The 17,021-nt window shown below is 42.1% G+C and overlaps 2 protein-coding genes across 5 annotated transcripts; one reads left to right on the top strand and one right to left on the bottom strand.

The window, feature by feature from the left end:
- Positions 1–22: 22 nt before the first annotated feature.
- Positions 23–7,834, bottom strand: hnrnpm (heterogeneous nuclear ribonucleoprotein M). Of its 4 annotated transcripts, none has more exons than XM_041935521.1 (16): positions 7,552–7,834; positions 6,511–6,692; positions 4,811–4,863; positions 4,080–4,087; positions 3,817–3,910; positions 3,516–3,728; positions 3,104–3,257; positions 2,930–2,979; positions 2,786–2,843; positions 2,230–2,334; positions 2,043–2,144; positions 1,647–1,715; positions 1,453–1,554; positions 724–1,316; positions 574–625; positions 23–481 (listed from the first exon to the last, which is right to left on the bottom strand). In XM_041935521.1, the coding sequence occupies exons 1-16, from the start codon at positions 7,671–7,673 to the stop codon at positions 318–320; spliced, it is 2,121 nt and encodes a 706-aa protein (XP_041791455.1). In that variant the 5' UTR covers positions 7,674–7,834; the 3' UTR covers positions 23–317. The 4 variants fall into 4 exon arrangements, with proteins under 4 accessions (XP_041791455.1, XP_041791456.1, XP_041791457.1 ...); XM_041935522.1 differs by having other exon boundaries at positions 2,046–2,144; XM_041935523.1 differs by lacking the exon at positions 1,453–1,554.
- A 1,322-nt stretch (positions 7,835–9,156) lies between these two features.
- On the top strand, positions 9,157–15,123 carry dmap1 (DNA methyltransferase 1 associated protein 1). The gene is made up of 10 exons (XM_041935815.1): positions 9,157–9,581; positions 9,819–9,910; positions 10,297–10,492; positions 10,666–10,824; positions 10,954–11,121; positions 11,358–11,543; positions 11,861–11,932; positions 12,597–12,669; positions 13,319–13,671; positions 14,396–15,123. Exons 1-10 carry the CDS (start codon positions 9,486–9,488, stop codon positions 14,453–14,455), a joined length of 1,455 nt encoding a protein of 484 aa, XP_041791749.1. The 5' UTR covers positions 9,157–9,485; the 3' UTR covers positions 14,456–15,123.
- The last annotated feature ends 1,898 nt before the right edge of the window (positions 15,124–17,021 follow it).

The following is a 17,021-nucleotide window of genomic DNA, read 5'->3' as shown; positions in this document are numbered from 1 at the left end:
GCAACACAAAAAACCCAACAAAGCATTTCAAATATTGAAGTTTATTTTATCAAAACACCTTATAGAGTAAAGGCAACGACAGATGAAGTGAGACAGAAAAAAAATTAAAAATTTGGTCTCTAAAAAAAGTAAAATTTAAGCAAGAACTAAAACACTTTCACCTTGACAAAATACTAACTAAAATACATTTTCACTGTTACAAATATCTAACAAACCAACTGAATATGAATACGATGAATGAAGGGCAATTCAGAAAATACAGAGCGTTTGGACATCAGAGACTAAATGAGATGTCAGATGTAAAGGAGACAAACAAATTATGCATTCCTATCAATCCTAACATCAATTTCTCTTCCATTCAGCCGATAGCCATTCATGGTCCGGCAGACGCGCTCAGCGGTTTCAGGGTTGTCGAAGCGAACCACACCACAGCCCTTGGACTTGCCATTTTCCATCTTAATATCAGCATACTGAACCATGCCTGCAGAGGGAAGAGTATCAGTGTTAAAAGTAATCTTAATGTAAAAACACAACAGTTAATTTTGTATTTACAAAGAACATAACTATTCTTACCGCATGTATTGAAGGTATCCTTCAGCATCTTCCAGGTGAAGTCAAATGGCAGCTGAAAAATAAAATAAATTCAAAAGCAATTAGAATCGAATGTTTGAAAATACTGATAAAAATGAATGAATCCTTTCTATTCAGTTGATAAACACTTACATTTCTGACAAAGATCTGGCAACCCTTCCTGACATTGCCTCCCCCGGTTCCAGGCCCTCCAGCTCCTCCGAAGGAATTGCCACCAAATCCACGATCCAGGTCAGCAGAGCGATCAAACTGACCACCAACACTTCCAGACCCCATCCGATCCATGCCAGAGCTCATGCGGTCAAGGCCACCAGAGGGGAAGCGGTCAAGTCCTCCAGTGGAACCGATGCGGTCGAAGCTGTTGGCCATTCTGTCGAGCCCGGTGTTGCCCATGCGATCCATACCCATTGGAGAGCCAAAGTCCAGGCCAGAACCCATGCGATCCAAACCAGACGGGCCTAGGCGGTCGAACCCAGCTGGGCCAAGGCGGTCCATGCTGGAGCTCATACGGTCCAGGCCAGGTCCAAGCCTGTCCATACTGGGCCCCAGCCGGTCCATCCCCGAGCCCATCCGGTCGAACCCAGAACCCAGCCTGTCCAGGTCAGACACGCGGTCCATCCTGTCCATGCCCATCCTATCCATCCGGTCCATCCCTGCCATGCGGTCCATGCTGGCACCCAGGCGTTCCATTCCAGAGTTCATGCGGTCCATACCCATGGAGTTTCCTAGAAGAGTGAGTAAACAAAAGGAAAGAACCAAAGACAGGTTACATTGTCAGCTTAAAATGATGCGAGTGTTACATCTGGTGAGGCTCAGAGCAGTTATCAGAGGAATTTCAGACAAAATCCTGAAAATACTAACCCATTCCTCTCTCAAACGAGTCTCCAAAATTATTGCGAGACATTCCCATTTCATTTCGCCCAAACTCCCTGTCAAAAGCACCACCAATCCCACGGTCCATCTCTGACAATGCAAGAGATGAAACCATTAGAAATGCCCAGCAAAACGTGAAAGTGTTCCACGCTTGCTTAACACGCCAAAAATTGTGTCCTTACCGTTCATTCTTCCCATCCCTGAAGAACTAAAGCGATCCATGTTGTTCATTCCTCCAAAGTTGTCCATTCCTAGAACAGATAAAAAATTCTTCATTATCGGGGGAACAACCAGAAAGAGATCACAGGCTGGGTATGAATATCTGATGACTTTATGAGATATGGGAGCTAATATATACAAATTCCATTTTGTTGTGCTGTCTCACTGTGTTAAGTCATTTGTAATGGAGCTAAAAACATCCTGTAAACATAACCCAGCAACATTACTTTCAAAACTTGAATGAGATTATACCATGAATTGTTGTTAGGTTTTTGTGTTGAGTTTGCTTCAGTATTAAATGCAACAGTTGAGGAAAATACGGTAAGGTCCACATCCACTTGAAAATATTCAGTACATACCACCTCCTCCTCCTCCTCCTCCTGCTGCTGCTGCTGCTCCTCCTCCTCCTCCCCCTCCTCCCATACGACCTCCCATGTTGCCAAAGCCCATTCCATCCATTCCTACAAGTGAGAAAAGGTACAATAAGTCACTGATTTCACACGTGTCTTTTGTTCAAGAGTTTGACAAAAACAATGAGCTTGTTACCTCCAGGGCCCATGTTGCCCATTCCTCCACCTCCTCTGTTGAGTTGGTTAGCATCGATGGGCTGGCCACCAGGTCCTAGGCCCAAACCAATACCACTCAGGCCACCTGGGGAGAGAAAACAGGGTTAAGAATTAAAGCCATTGTCTACACAGTGAATTTTATGCCTGTAAAAATAGACTGAGTATCTACAGTATCAGAAAGGCACAGGCACACTAAAACTGTAGGGACTTTTGTGAAACATTTGTTCAATATTGAAGTGTTCTGCACAACAGAGGCCCCAGACCAGCCAGTGTTTACCACAGTGGGCAATGTTTCAGTGGGTAGGCGTCAGTGTTGCTACCTGGGTGTTTTTACTCAAGATACAGTTCTGCATCAAAGTGATGCAATTCCATTTAACTGGCAAGGATACTGTGGTTATAATTACATACAATCAACAGGAACAAGTGTCATCAAATTTGGCATACAGACCTAGAACTCACAAGTACTTTGTACATGGTTACAGCACATTTGTTTATTCATTTTTGTTACCGCAGTGAATAAAGTCAAGTGTGCTTACGGGGAAGAGCAGGAGCTCTGTCGGGGGGTCCAAAGTCCTTTGGCAGGGATTTCTCATCCTGAAAAGAAGCCACATATAAAGCATTTAGACTATGCTCTCAGATCATAATGTGATCAAATGCACAGTGGGATTAAAGCAACATACCAGTTTGACGTGCATGACTCTGTTGAATAACAGCTGCCCATTGAACATAGCTGTGAAATCATTAAGGAAAGCGTACCAGAGACACTTTCTGAATCAATGCCACTCTACTGAATTAATATTCTATGCATACACTTAGCAGCCATTCCAATCAACCGACATTTCACAAAAGGATACAGACAGCTTGGACTGCTTCAAGGGGCATATCAAATGTTACTGTGCCCATGCCTCTGCTTTTTCCATCCTTGTCCTCCAGAATGTCAGCTCTCACCACCATGCCCGCCATACTGAATACCTCCTTCAGCTTCTTCCAGCCCACTTTGTAGTCAAGCTGTAAGCACAAGGAACATGTTGAGAAATGGTTACGTGCTTATCCATGACTTACAAAGACAAGTCTGATTAAATAGTGGCTTCTTACCATGTTCGATACAAATAATATTGTTCAATGAAATTCATTGATACCAATTATTTACTGGCTACTGTTTCTCAAATGTATTTGCTATCTCTCTCTCTCTCTCACATCACTTAATTCTATGGGGAAAGAGAGAGAGAGAACAAAGAAACAACGGGAAAACTAAAAAAGCCTCACATTAGCCACAAAGACAGTGCTGCCAATTCTGCCAGCCTGGAGACCATGGATGATCTCATTGGGGATGTTGGGATTGTTCATCAGGCTAGGAGGAATGTTGACCATGGGGCCATTTGGTCCAGGGCCCATTCGATCCATGTTCATACGATCCATCCCACCCATTCCACCATGAGCCTTGTTGATTTCTCTCTGAGCAATCACACCATCAGGGTCCTGACAAAAAGCATGAAATATGACTCAGGAAAATCCCCAACTAACACTTCAACCTTGACAGCATTTTGATTTTCTTGGTGGGGCCTACCTCTTTCACTTTTAGGGGTCGTCCATTGAGGTTGTGCTTGTTGACCTTCTCCACTGCTTTCTTCATTAGCTCCTCAGTCCTAAACTCAACAACACTAACAGAAAGCATAGCCTGTGAGAGCATTTAATGAACAAACTCCTAGAGTTTTTAAGTGTGTGTCTGTGTTTTCCCCTCAGTTAATACAGAACTGCAATATTTCCATTTTGTCAATATGAGAAGCATGAACACAAACAACTGGAAATAAATGGATTGAGCCTACTTACGCACAACCCTTTGTTGATTGAAGACATCAGAACAAGCCGCCCCAAGAGGAGTAAAGAACAATTCAAATTAGTAAAAGCAATGGTTATAATGGGTGTCTTAACTGACACAAAATTTAAGCAAAAATTGAAAATTTCATGCACAATAAAAAGTTCAACATCACAAAAGCCTACAGCCTTGGCCACAACTTCAGAAAAAAATTAGGATGTTAAGATCTCACATTTTTCCAAGACACTAACACAATGCAAGCAAGCCTGGTGAATATTACAGAGTATTTTTCCAACATCCAAAGGGCAGAAAATCCACAGTGAGATAGGATTCCCCACAACTATGATATTGGAGGCACCTTTTCCAGTAAAGCAGTGCTACAGAATGAGTTATATTTAACAACCATCTAACAGCCTTGTAACAACCTCTTACAGACTAGACCCCTTTAGTTCATGAGGAGCAAATCCAGCAACCAAAGGGACATTGTCGGCTACTGCAATCCCACATGATTGGCTACAAAGCTGAAGTCCTGTTATAAGAGCATCAACCTTCGGGATGACCTCACGTCAGTGCCACAGACGACACGAAATAAAACAAGCCTCCAGCCTGTCACCATCTCACACACTCCACCAGGTTTCTGAGTCTGAACAATTCCCAACAATGAAAAAAAAAGAAACCAAAGCTGACAAACACAGGTTTGTCTAGGATTATTCATGTTTTTTTATTTGTATGTATTTGCACTTACCCTCGATTTGCCTTCTGCGTCCGTTAAGTGTTCCACGTACGTTACCTCACCCACTACAAATCAGATTCCAGAGACGACACACACCAAGGGGAGAGAAGCCGAGAGAACAATTGGGGTTTAGAGCAGAAACACAAGGAGGGCGGCCGGTGACAGTGAGCTCAGACTGCCAGTCTTGAGCCTTCCCCAGCACCTCAGCAGCAGCACAATATGGTACAGGTCTACAAAAAGCAAGCTTGGGTCTTTAGAAAAAAAAATAAAGACTTCTTAGCTCTTCCTTGTTGGATTTCTCCCGAAGCACAAAAAGCAATAGACTGAGGACAACAACTGTTGAAATGGCCTTCAGCCTTCCTATTTAGATATAATGCCATGAACACCACCTCCTCCCTGGAGATAATTGACCAAATAATTTCAAGTAGGCAAAACCCGTTCAATGCCTCAGCCCGTTTCATTGTCAAACCGGTGCATACTTTGTCAAATGTCGCCATTTTAAACCTCAGAATAATGCATCAGTACCTTCGTCCATCAGCTGAGCCTAAGGAAACATACGGCTTGAAAACTAACCATAATCTTAATGACGGCAAGCTCTTAGGGGAAACTTCTTACTGCAAACATATTCTTAAAGTGGACCTGTACCTGAAATGCACAATATCAGAATTTTGATTCAGCGTCGACCACAGCCACGCCTTCGCTCCAGATCTCGTGTCTATTCAACGTGTGGACATCAGTGATCAAACCTCTCGAGACAAGGACAGAGCATAAGAAGTTGCTTCATTTTGTAGACCTGTACCCCAAAGAAATCCCCAACGCATAGCTGTGTTTGGCACAACATGGAGATCTGCTGAGAAAACATTTGCTTGTCAAGGTCACACCTAAAAAAGAAAATGCAATTTAACTCCACAGTCAGTTGACATAAAACGAGTACCAGGCACTCCTTCTGAAAAAGGATGGAACCTTTAGCACATGCTTTAACATCTAGTAAATGCCAGTTTAGTGCATTACTTGATACATCCATCGCTTTCCAATGCCCTATAAGTACACTTTCACATGAGTAACAACACATGTAAATCCACATTGTACATTGAGAACTTTAGGTGAATCCCTGCTGAAATTCAAAGTTGCTGCATCACAAATGACTTCGTTTGAAATGTCCCCAAAAATTTACTTACTAAGAAATCATGAGAGCTCAGGTTTTACCACTACATGTTACATGTTGCGACTGAGAGCAACTTGTTCCTCATTTCAGGGAAACAACATTACAACTGTGTACGGTATATGTTTTTCATGCATTTCTTGGGAGAAGGCATCTCATTATGCCATTTGTGATCCCAATCCAATCTCATTGGATTTTCACATTCGTAGACCAGCTAAACACCTGTACGACCTACACTTCACAAAAACCACAAAAGGTTTAAGTAATCTCAATGGAGAATAAATGTTCAGTCTAACATCCAGGTTCACAGCACTTATGCAAGTCTGCAGCAACTCCTTAAGTTGACGGACAAATAAGAGGGACCTCGTCCAAAACCCTTGTTCCAAATAACTCCCACAAGATCAAGCAACTTTGTACAACTTACGTCCCAGCACAAATTCCCAAAAGCCCTTCAAAGCTGCAGTGGTCAAACAAAAATGACCCTGGATGCTGCAACCTTTTTTGTCATGTCCAAAGGGGATTGAGTCAATCCCTTACCAGAACACCTTACCTTTTTCTTTCATCAGGTCTTTGAGGGCTTGCCATTTCACATCATATGGGATGTTGCTGACAAAAACGCGGTATCTTTTGTTCACATTTCCGTAGGGTTCGTAGCGCCCACCTCCACCTCTCTTCTGGGGCCTCTCCTTCCTGCTTGAATTGGGCTCATGCTTGGCTTTCCCATTCACTTCTCTGTAAAAAGAAAAGAGCCAACAGACAATAGTATATTTAACAAAAAAAACACAAAACATACTTATCTCAACATGCTTTTAAAAGTGAATCCAAAGCTAAGAGACAGAGAGTGGGGCCACATAAGAGATACGTGGAAAATGATTGCACACACTTTTGCTGGTACATGTTACTCCAACTAAAACATAACACAGCACCGTTTTGCCTTTACTTGTGACCCTCAGTACTTCAGGCAGGCCAAAATAAGGCCACTGCTATAACTCAATTGACCTCAGTAGGCTGGCTTTTCTGGATCTGTTAATTAATTAAGAAAAACTCTACAACTAGCTAGAATTTGAAATTAAAAGACTACAGTTAGTAATTGTACTAAAAAGAAAAGTTAAAGATGTGTAATGGTTTGCCATCAAGGTGGCTGCGCTTAAGCCGCATGGCAAGGCCGCTCTTCGCATATAGTGGGCCTGTATTACGTTAAATTAAGTTATATTCCTGCATTGTCTATAATCAACTTACTTACAAAAAAGGAAAAGTTTTGTTTTGTCGAAATACAGCGCCATCTAAGTGAATTGCGTAATTGAAGTTAACTTTCAGTTACGTAAATTGGATGAAATCTCCCTGTAAATAGACGGGGCCCAAAACCACGCCATCCTAAAGTAGGTAGACGCATAAAACGACGAATTTTAAGTTCTATGAGCGCGTTAATGTACAACTACTTCATCAGGATGCAACTAGGGCAACATTTAATTAAGGATGGGTCGAAGTACGACACTCTTATGGATCAAAATTGTTCCAGCTAACTAGATCAGTAGCTAGCTAACGCATAGCTAGCGAGCACCAACAAAGGAACCTTGATGAATGGTCTTACCCCGACTGCGGCGGCTGCTGCTGCTGCTGCTGCTGCTGCTGCGGCGGCGGCGGCTGCTGCTGCGCGGGCGGCGGCTGCTGGCCTATTTTCTCGGCAGTATTTTCGGCCTGCTCGGTGGACATCTTCTTGTGCAGTTTAGTATCTTTCTTACTTATTTACTATACTTGTAAATATTAACGAGTTAAGCGCCGTCAAAACAGATACCAGAACAAATACTTGCTAGATGAATGCCTTCGCCAATGATTCCTGCGACACTAGCAAATGAAAATGGCGGAAAGCGGTGGACTGCTGGGAATTTTAAAACCCGGGATGGAGTAGTCTACATCCGGTGTTTACTTTCAAAAGTAAAGGTCATCAGGGCATAAAAAAGCGAATTTCAGAATAACAGTGCCTAATAAAACATAGCAAAAACATACTAAAACATTAACAATAAGAATCCGTATTGTTTTGTCAAAAATGACAATAACTCACTTTAAAGGTAAAACTTAATAATAATTTAGTTTAGGAAACTAAGTTTAGGAAAAAAACCCACCAGTAATTGAAAAAAACAAAAGCCCAATTATGTGTCAGGTTTGCAGTGATTTTTTTTTTTATGCTGGAGAGACGGGCCTCAGCCATAGACTCTTTACATCCTTTTAAAGTTCATCTGATTACCCTATGATGCCAGCTGAGGACTTAATGGCGCACAAGACCAACCTAGCAAGTTAGCAGGCCTTTTGCGATGCAGGTAAATATTTTCTATAACTGTTACATTCTGTTCAAGTAGAGGTGTCACTACCAGCTGTCAGTTTAAATTTTCAGAAAAGGAAGGGTGATTTACCTGGAGAGATAATCGACTGTATTATTTACAGAAAAAATGCTGGTTGTCTTGCATGAAGGCAGCGTTCCATGTTGTGGAATTAAATTCTTTTAATGGTGAAACTTTATCTATACCACTCAAACCTGTCGTCATACCAAGTGGTGGTACATCCTCAGTATACTTCACAGGTGAATTCTGTTTTCCTCTGGGACCCTCTGAAAGTAGGAAGAGAGAAAATAATAATAATAATAATAAAGGTATCCTATGTACAGTAAGTTTAAGTTTCTTTTACCCAGCAATACTGGATTTGGATGTTTGGATGTTTGCAGTCTTAGTCTTAACCATACAACATCCCATCAAACACCACTTTGATGTTGTTTGTCACTGTGTTCAACTTAGTGAAAAATCGCATATTATTTCAAAAGTAGTGTATGGTGTGTGGTAGGGCTCATCTTGTTATGACAGTCTTAGGTGGCTGTACAAAAAGTCTTGCAAAAACACGTTGATGGTATTCTGCTTTTCTCTTATTCAACAAGACAACAAAAAACACAACAACCAAGGAACAGAAATGTTAGACCGTTTTATGCTATGATTATTTTGTTTTTAGAGATGAGGACTGTTGTAATTCTAATGTTCTAATTCTGTTGATGTATGACTATATCAACCCTACTACGGTTGTCACGTTTAGCTGTTGCTCTTTATATAAAAGGTGAGAATCTGCAGTGCACCGCCAGACCTCACGGGGGCATAAGGGAATTGGTGAGTCTATCAATGTACTCAGAACGCGATCAGCGGGGACGGAAGTGGTGACGGTTTCGGTCGCTGGCTATTCACTTAGACTTAACAATAGCTTCTGAATGCACATGTTAACTGTCTATATAGTTTCACATGTAGTAGAAACGTTCACGTTAAAATTACGAAAAAAGTCTTACAAAATCGTCATTCGGCTGTTTGCAGCACTGTGTTAAGTTAACGTACCAGTTATCTTAGAAATGAGAACGTTACCGCTAGCCTTATGCTAAGAGCGTATCCGTTTGATGGTACTACCGTAGGACGTAATGTGCGCCTGTGAATGATTGAACCGGATTCACGTTTGTCAGTTTGTGAGAAGCGTTAATTTACACCATTTTGAATCATGGCTACTGGTGCTGATGTCAGAGATATTCTGGAGTTGACTGGAGGAGAAAATGACGGTCCCATCAGTAAGAAAGATCTCATCAACTCAGACAAGGTGAGAGATACCCATAATGATGTGTGTCCCATTTTTCACAATGTACCCATGTTAAATTTCTCAGTTACATAGGAACCAATATTTAAAGCGTTACACAGGCTATGGCACTCAGAAACACAAAACCATGCTATTCCCACAGCAGAAGATGGAGAAGATGCTGTTGCAGTTCTGTGCTTGAGAGTATTACCAACAATGTTCTTTAAGATTAACAACCAATTTCTTCATTACCTGTCCCAGAAAAAATCCAAGAAGGCAACAGAGACGCTGACCTTCAAGAGACCTGAGGGAATGCACCGAGAGGTCTATGCCCTGCTGTATTCAGATAAAAAGTATGTAACTTGTTTTGAGTTTGTCTTAAATCACTGTATTTAATTTCCCTTAAGGTTTTGATTCAAGTCCTGTTCCTGTGCATGAAAACTACTTTCCTTATTGTTTAAGCTATTCAGATGCATGATGAATATATGTGTAAATCAGAAATTGAGACCAGTGACAGACCATTGAGTGGCTTGTTTACCCAGTCAAGCAGTGGCAGGTTTCATGTTAAAGCCTTGCTGGAAAGGAAAGCTTGACAGTTGTCTATTTTGCAGCACACACTTTAAAGGATAATAACTTTTACTATATATCTCTGTTAGATTACAAAATAGATCACACATATTTTAAACATATCATCTGACCATTGCTTTAACAAAGACTTGTTTTTCCTGTTAATGCACAGAGATGCACCCCCCCTGCTGCCCAGTGACACTACTCAGGGCTACAGGACAGTCAAAGCAAAGCTGGGCTGTAAAAAGGTGCGTCCCTGGAAGTGGATGCCCTTCACCAACCCAGCCCGCAGGGATGGGGCTATATTCCACCACTGGAGACGTGTAGCAGAGGAGGGCAAGGACTATCCTTTTGCCCGCTTTAACAAGGTAGGGATGACTACAGTCTCCTCTTCAGTTTGATCACTTGTGCAGTACAAACACCAAAGGATGGATTTTTACAGCTACCCATACTTCTGTCATCGTCTCCTTTTCAGACGTCTCTTTTCAGTTATTCATCCTGCTTCACTGTATTTTCTCTGTTCTCCTGCCTGCCTTTATAGACAGTGCAGGTACCAGTGTACTCAGAGCAGGAGTATCAGGTACATCTTCATGACGATGGCTGGACTAAAGCAGAGACAGACCACCTGTTTGACCTGTGTAAGCGCTTCGATCTGCGCTTCATAGTTGTCCATGACCGTTACGACTACCAGCAATACAGGGTAATCACTCAGTCACTCATCTGCAGTGCTCAATGTTCTCTTTCACCTCTGAAGATCAATTGTAAAAATCATAGAGCTGCAAGTTAAAACACTTATTAATAGTAGTGTTCTTCCATTTATGATTTTCAGAAACGTTCTGTGGAGGACCTGAAAGAACGGTATTATAGTATTTGTGGTAAGCTGACCAAGGTCCGTGCAGCTTCAGGGACAGAGCCAAAGATCTACATCTTTGATGCAGGCCATGAAAGGCGCCGTAAAGAGCAATTGGAGAAGCTCTTCAATCGCACACCTGAACAAGTTAGTCCTTTGTACTTTGATTTGGATTCCTATGCTGCCTTTTATCGCTTTTAACTTAAATATTACCCAGCGAAGACGAGAAGCGTCATGCTGAGCATTACCCAATTCTAACTCGAGCTATCAATGCAATATTGCCTTTTCTGGAAAAAAAAATATCAGTGAATATTGACAAAGTCTATAAGGTGTTGGCCAGCCACTTAGATATTGTGATCGCACTTCTCTGTTTTTTCCTGCAGGTGGCAGAAGAGGAATATCTTATTCAGGAGCTAAGGAAGATCGAGATCAGGAAGAAAGAGCGTGAAAAGAAGGCCCAGGATCTGCAGAAACTCATTAAAGCAGCTGATACAACCACAGAGTTAAGGCGAGCCGAAAAGAGGGTTTCCAAGAAGAAGCCCCCACAAAAAAGAGAAACAGAAAAACCGGTATGTCATACACTCATACAAAAGGGGAAATAATTTTTATTCTTGTGATGGCACAGCTGTCAACCTCTTGGTGATGCTTGTTCAATGCAATAGCACAATGAAATAATTAAGATTCAGCTCAGTCTCAATATTTTGTGTTTATTCTGTATTATTTTGAAGGAAGACTTGTGTATCTCTTGTGTCTTAGGTTGTGACTCACTCTCTCACAAGGCTTGATTTAACCGCAATAATTATTTAAATATTTCAACATGTCAAATCTATCCAGGTTCAGAGGGGTGTCCTATCTTGTCTCTCATCAGTTATTTCTCCTTCTTTAGGCCGTTCCAGAGACAGCAGGCATCAAGTTCCCTGACTTCAAATCTGCAGGGGTCACACTGCGCAGTCAGAGGGTGGGTAAAGCTAGATCCTATTGTGGTATTAAAACTACAGAAAGACTGTTCTGAAACATATCTCCAATGGGAAGTTAAAACACCAATCTCAAGCAAAGAGCAAACCGCAGTAGTCAGAATAATAGCCCATAGCCCAGTATTAATTATCTGTATTTCTCTGTACTGAGCCAATGTTTATTATTGAAATTGATGTAAAAACACTACATTTGAACTTCCTGAACTTGAATTTAAATTAAAAGTTTTGTTTGAACCACTATTAATATCAAAACAATTTTAGTGAAGCTTGACCCTGCAGTTGATGTATGTGTGAAACCAAAATGTCTGACTTGAGCCCAGCTATCTCTCATTAGCAGTGAGGTGATTAATTCTGTTAGTGACTAGCTAATATCTGTAAGACCTAGCAAGGGGACTCTTATTCATCTTCAAGACTGATGAGGAGCTGCCGCTCTCTATGGAAAAGGCATTAGCATGGCTAAAGGAGTGGAGTACCCCTCTAGCTAATCAGTCAGACAGAGTTCAGTGGATAAAGACATTTTGATCTGGCCCGCTGAAGTGCATTTCATACGAATTAAAAGCCCCGAGGTGGAGCTGTTTATCCTAATATCTCCGGCACTTTAAATCACACCCTTGTGTGTGTCTCCCTGTGTGTTTGTGTGTGATTCAGATGAAATTGCCAAGCTCGGTAGGCCAGAAGAAGATCAAGGCCATTGAGCAGATCCTGATGGAGCAAGGAGTGGGTAAGTGTGAATAAACATTAGCAATCTACTAACATTTCAAAGTTTTACATTTTGAACTCTCCTCTGCAACAGACTTACAAGATATGGATCCTAAATGAGGTATTTAATGGTCTTGGTTTGGCGTTTTCAGTACAGCAGGGGAAAAAAAAGATTTTTTCCTTTACTTTGATAAACAGCCACTCTGATATTTTTGAAATGTGTACAAATAGAAAAGAGGACAGAGTGGTTTAACAGCAGTAAGCCTACACATACAGTATAAGCCATGTATTGACACCACCTGGGTGCATTGGCTGCATGCAGTATCTCAGAGGTCCTATCTGCATGTTGAAGAAGTTGTCAGTTCTTTGATGTCAGAGGAGGGTTGTAAAGATATGGCGTCTCTTGTGTATTTACCATATCAAGGATACTAACTATATCTGATGGGCTAGACTGACTAGCAAGGATTCACTTAACACAACTATCTAAGTTGCATACTGAAACAAGAGCCCTGTACTGTATAGTTGGGGACAAATACATGCTTAGGTTACTCCATCATCTTCTGCCTAAAGTAATTAACTTACAATTGTATACTATTTTTGTGGTGTTTTAATCAAAGCGCTTCAATGTCATTTTCCCTCATCTTTGCCTTTGTGTGCCTCTGTCGATACAGATCTTAACCCCATGCCCACTGAGGAGATTGTTCAGATGTTCAATGAGCTGCGTAGCGACCTGGTGCTGCTGTATGAGCTGAAGCAGGCCCACAGCAATTGTGAATACGAACAACAGATGCTGCGTCATCGATATGAGGCCCTACTGAAGGCTGGTAGTGGAGGCGGGTGTGGTGGAATTACAGGGGCTGGACTAGCCGCCACGACACAGAGTGGGGAACTCAGTACTGCCAACAGCACTTCAGCATCCACCCCAGGGGGTGAAGCTCAATCCTGGCCCAGTGCAGATGACATCAAGGTGGAAGCCAAGGAGCAGATCATTGATGTTGTAGGAGCACCACTTACCCCCAACTCAGTAAGTCTGCACAGCTTACACCCAAACTCGTTCAAACCATGACCAAAACATTGGGTGAAGATACTCAAAAGCGTTTTGAACAAAATCAAATGAAATTGAAATTGATTATTTGTAACACATTTAAAGTGTTGAATGCTGATTACAAGCTAATATAAAATCACTCTTTTTGATGATTGAAAAAGGACCAAAAAAACTGTTGGCCTTCTTCATCCTGCAGCCGATAGCAGATTTTGTCTTCCTATCACTCACTCGTCATATGGCAGTGTTAACGAGCAAGAACAGTGTACCAGTGATCCTAGTGACTCCTTATGATTGGTTCTTTTGTGGAAATAGTAGGATCTGGGCAGACGGTGTGATGCTCTGCTTAGGGTACATCATCAAAATAAAGATCTGTGCTAAAACAGTTGAAAAACAGGTGTACTGGTTTTACTGGTGGGAGTCAGTAGTTTTAAGTAAAGCAGTGCACTAAGGACTAGTGATTTCTGAACCTTTCAAGCAAGTTCGCTGCCTGCCCTCACTTCTGCTGTTTTGTGCATAATGATCCTGTCATTCATTCAGCAACATTAATTCTTAATGGGGAGCTTTCCATGTAGTTCAGCAAACATGTTCTAGAAATGGCCATTGATTGTCAACTGGTAAAATACTCTCCTGTTTGTTTAGAATGCAGGCACAAGGGAAAATTATGCCAGACCCTGATGTGATTGTTTTGTGTATCACATTGCAGCGCAAACGGAGAGAGTCGGCATCCAGCTCGTCTTCAGTGAAAAAGGTGAAGAAGCCTTGATGAAGAGAAGCGCACCAGCTGGTACACGGTGGAGGACAAGGGGGACACTCCGGTGGAGACGCCCACAGGTTTCATGGTCGGACAAGAGGCACACTGGAGAGCAGGAAACCATATTGCTGTCCATTTACGTAGAAGCACACACACACACACACACAACTTTTCGCCTACCAACGAGACCTTTCCAACACATCCCCATCTGGCCTGCCCAGCGTCTTTGTGACAAAGGCAACAACTGAGTGACATTTCATTCCATTACTGCTCCACTCCTTGCCTCCACCATTGCTCAGCCTTAGATGAGGCAAGATCAACTGTAAATTGCCAGGCTGAGCTAATCGGGACATGGGGAAGAAGGCGGGAATGACTGGGTAATTGAAATGAATTGGAATGAAAGAAGAGACTCTAGCAGTGGGAGGACCTCGAGCCGCAATGCTCATTTGACCCATCTGAGGGTTTTTTTGTGGCCTAATCATGCCATAGTGTTTACTGGAAATGTGTTTTGTGTTAACCTTTAGTACCAACTGTAGCTCCCTCTCAACCCAGAGTGCGCCTCCCTCCCTCCCTCGTAGATGGTGGTTCCATCTGCTGCCCGTGCTTTATTTTGGACTAGTGGGGCTGATTTGTGTTGTTTGTCCTCAGGTGACCTTGAAGATGCTGTAGTCGATGATTCAATAAACCTCATTGTATTTTTTTTTTCTCGTGTGTTATACATGTTTATGCCGTGGTGGTCCCTTTCACATTTCAGATGAGATCTTAACTCGGAGGTAATTAGTGTTGAGTACACATTTGCCGGGGAAATTGTAGGATCATGACATTCTTACCCTACCTGTCATCTAAGTTAAGTGACAACTAATGACTTCATTAATATGATAATTAAGCAGTGATCATTCTTAGTTTGGCACAGCCGCTGAAACTTCATTAGGTCTCCTCTCCATAATATTGCTAATTGCTTGTCAATTATGTCGTTTAGCCTACTTAGACATTAATTTCTATGCAAATTTTCAATACGTTTGCCCAGAACAGGGGCGTACTGTGATCTGGGCATACTGTGTGTATTTATGTATCTATATAGATGTATATTTTACAAAAAAATCAAGTATTTCAGGTACTACAGTCTGCATACAAACTCTAAATTACTTAAAATTGCAGTCTGCCATTTTGGGGGTAATTTTATGTTTGTCATTACATCTGTTGGTCTCTGACTGAAAACCATGCAATGGTCACTCATAATTGTTTCTGAAAAGAAGGTGTAAACGTATGAGCTAATCTTAAAACTGACTGATTTCTGCAAAAGAAATTTGTCAAATGCAAGAAAATAACAAGACTAAAATTAAGCCATCTGTCTTGATCCTCTCCCAGTTCAGAAGCTTGCGTTCTTAGCTGTCATAGGTGAAAACACTCATCGAATGCTGCATCACAACCACAATCAAAACATCTTCATTTACAACTCTAATAAGCGCTGCTAAGGTTTCAGGAGTGTAGGCTGTTTGATTGAGAGAGAGAGAGAGAAAGAGTGAGAGAAGGCAAGTAAACATGGGTAAAATGGATTCTCAGTGTCTATATTTCATGTTGAAAATTGGCTCATAAATCCAGTGGTTTGATCTATGGAACCCGTCGTTGCTTGAAAAAACCTCCGTAAATGTGTAATTTCTCCCTTGACAGAACACAGCCGAAAGGCTATCTTTCTTTTGCTTCCTCCCCTCCTCTCTCTCCCCTTTTTCTCTGTCTCTCTTTCTCCCTCCCTCTCTCTACCAGCCTGGCGTTGGATTAATGCTCTGCTCTCTTCCCCTCTCTCCTTTCATGCTCCTCTGATATCTTCTTTTCATCGCTGCTCATCCATTCATCAAAACTGGGGCTTCTCTCTCTCCCTCCCTATCTCTCAATATCTAAACCCATCTTAAGTTATATGGCAGGTATCTTGTAAGATAGGCTTCAAGAAAGTGGAGGTTATTAATAAATACTAGTCCAAATTGAAAATAGGTGGGCAGGGATGCATCACCAGCCATGTGTGAATGATAAAGACCCCCACCAGCCCCCATCTCGCTCCATCTGCCATGAGCTCCATCCAGGCTACAGTGTACGTTCTGCAACACTGATGTGAAAAGCATGAGGCAGAACACCACGGCGGAGTGTCTTATAATGTGGTTGTGATGGCATTGAGATGGGATCTCTTTATCAAGGCCGGGCTGCGGCTTTAATCAGGGCCTAAGAGGTGCGCTGGCTGTTTATCATAATTGAACTGTATCCAGGCTAATCGCTGGCATACGTCACTGTCGAGGGGCCGCTCTGCCGCACCAGCAGGCGATGCTGGTGGTGGTGATTGAACACACAGTTAAGAGAAAAGATGTGTACTGAGGGACATAAGGCAGGAAGGGGCAGGTAATAGTAGATGTGATAGAGCCCTCTTCAAATACATCACGCCTTGAGGTAATCGCTGATGTGACAATGATTAGATTGTCGATGCCTCCTTGCTGTGGCACAGTGCTTTATACCCATCATGTCACACACAATCACTGATTACCACAAGGGAAAGAGGCAGGAATGGTGCAATAGGAGTGTGAGGACAGGG

Source organism: Chelmon rostratus, chromosome 4, assembly GCF_017976325.1.
Source record: "Chelmon rostratus isolate fCheRos1 chromosome 4, fCheRos1.pri, whole genome shotgun sequence".
NCBI classification, from domain to species: domain Eukaryota; kingdom Metazoa; phylum Chordata; class Actinopteri; order Chaetodontiformes; family Chaetodontidae; genus Chelmon; species Chelmon rostratus.
Note: the sequence above shows the minus strand (reverse complement) of the source record. Positions and strands in the feature narration are given on the sequence as shown.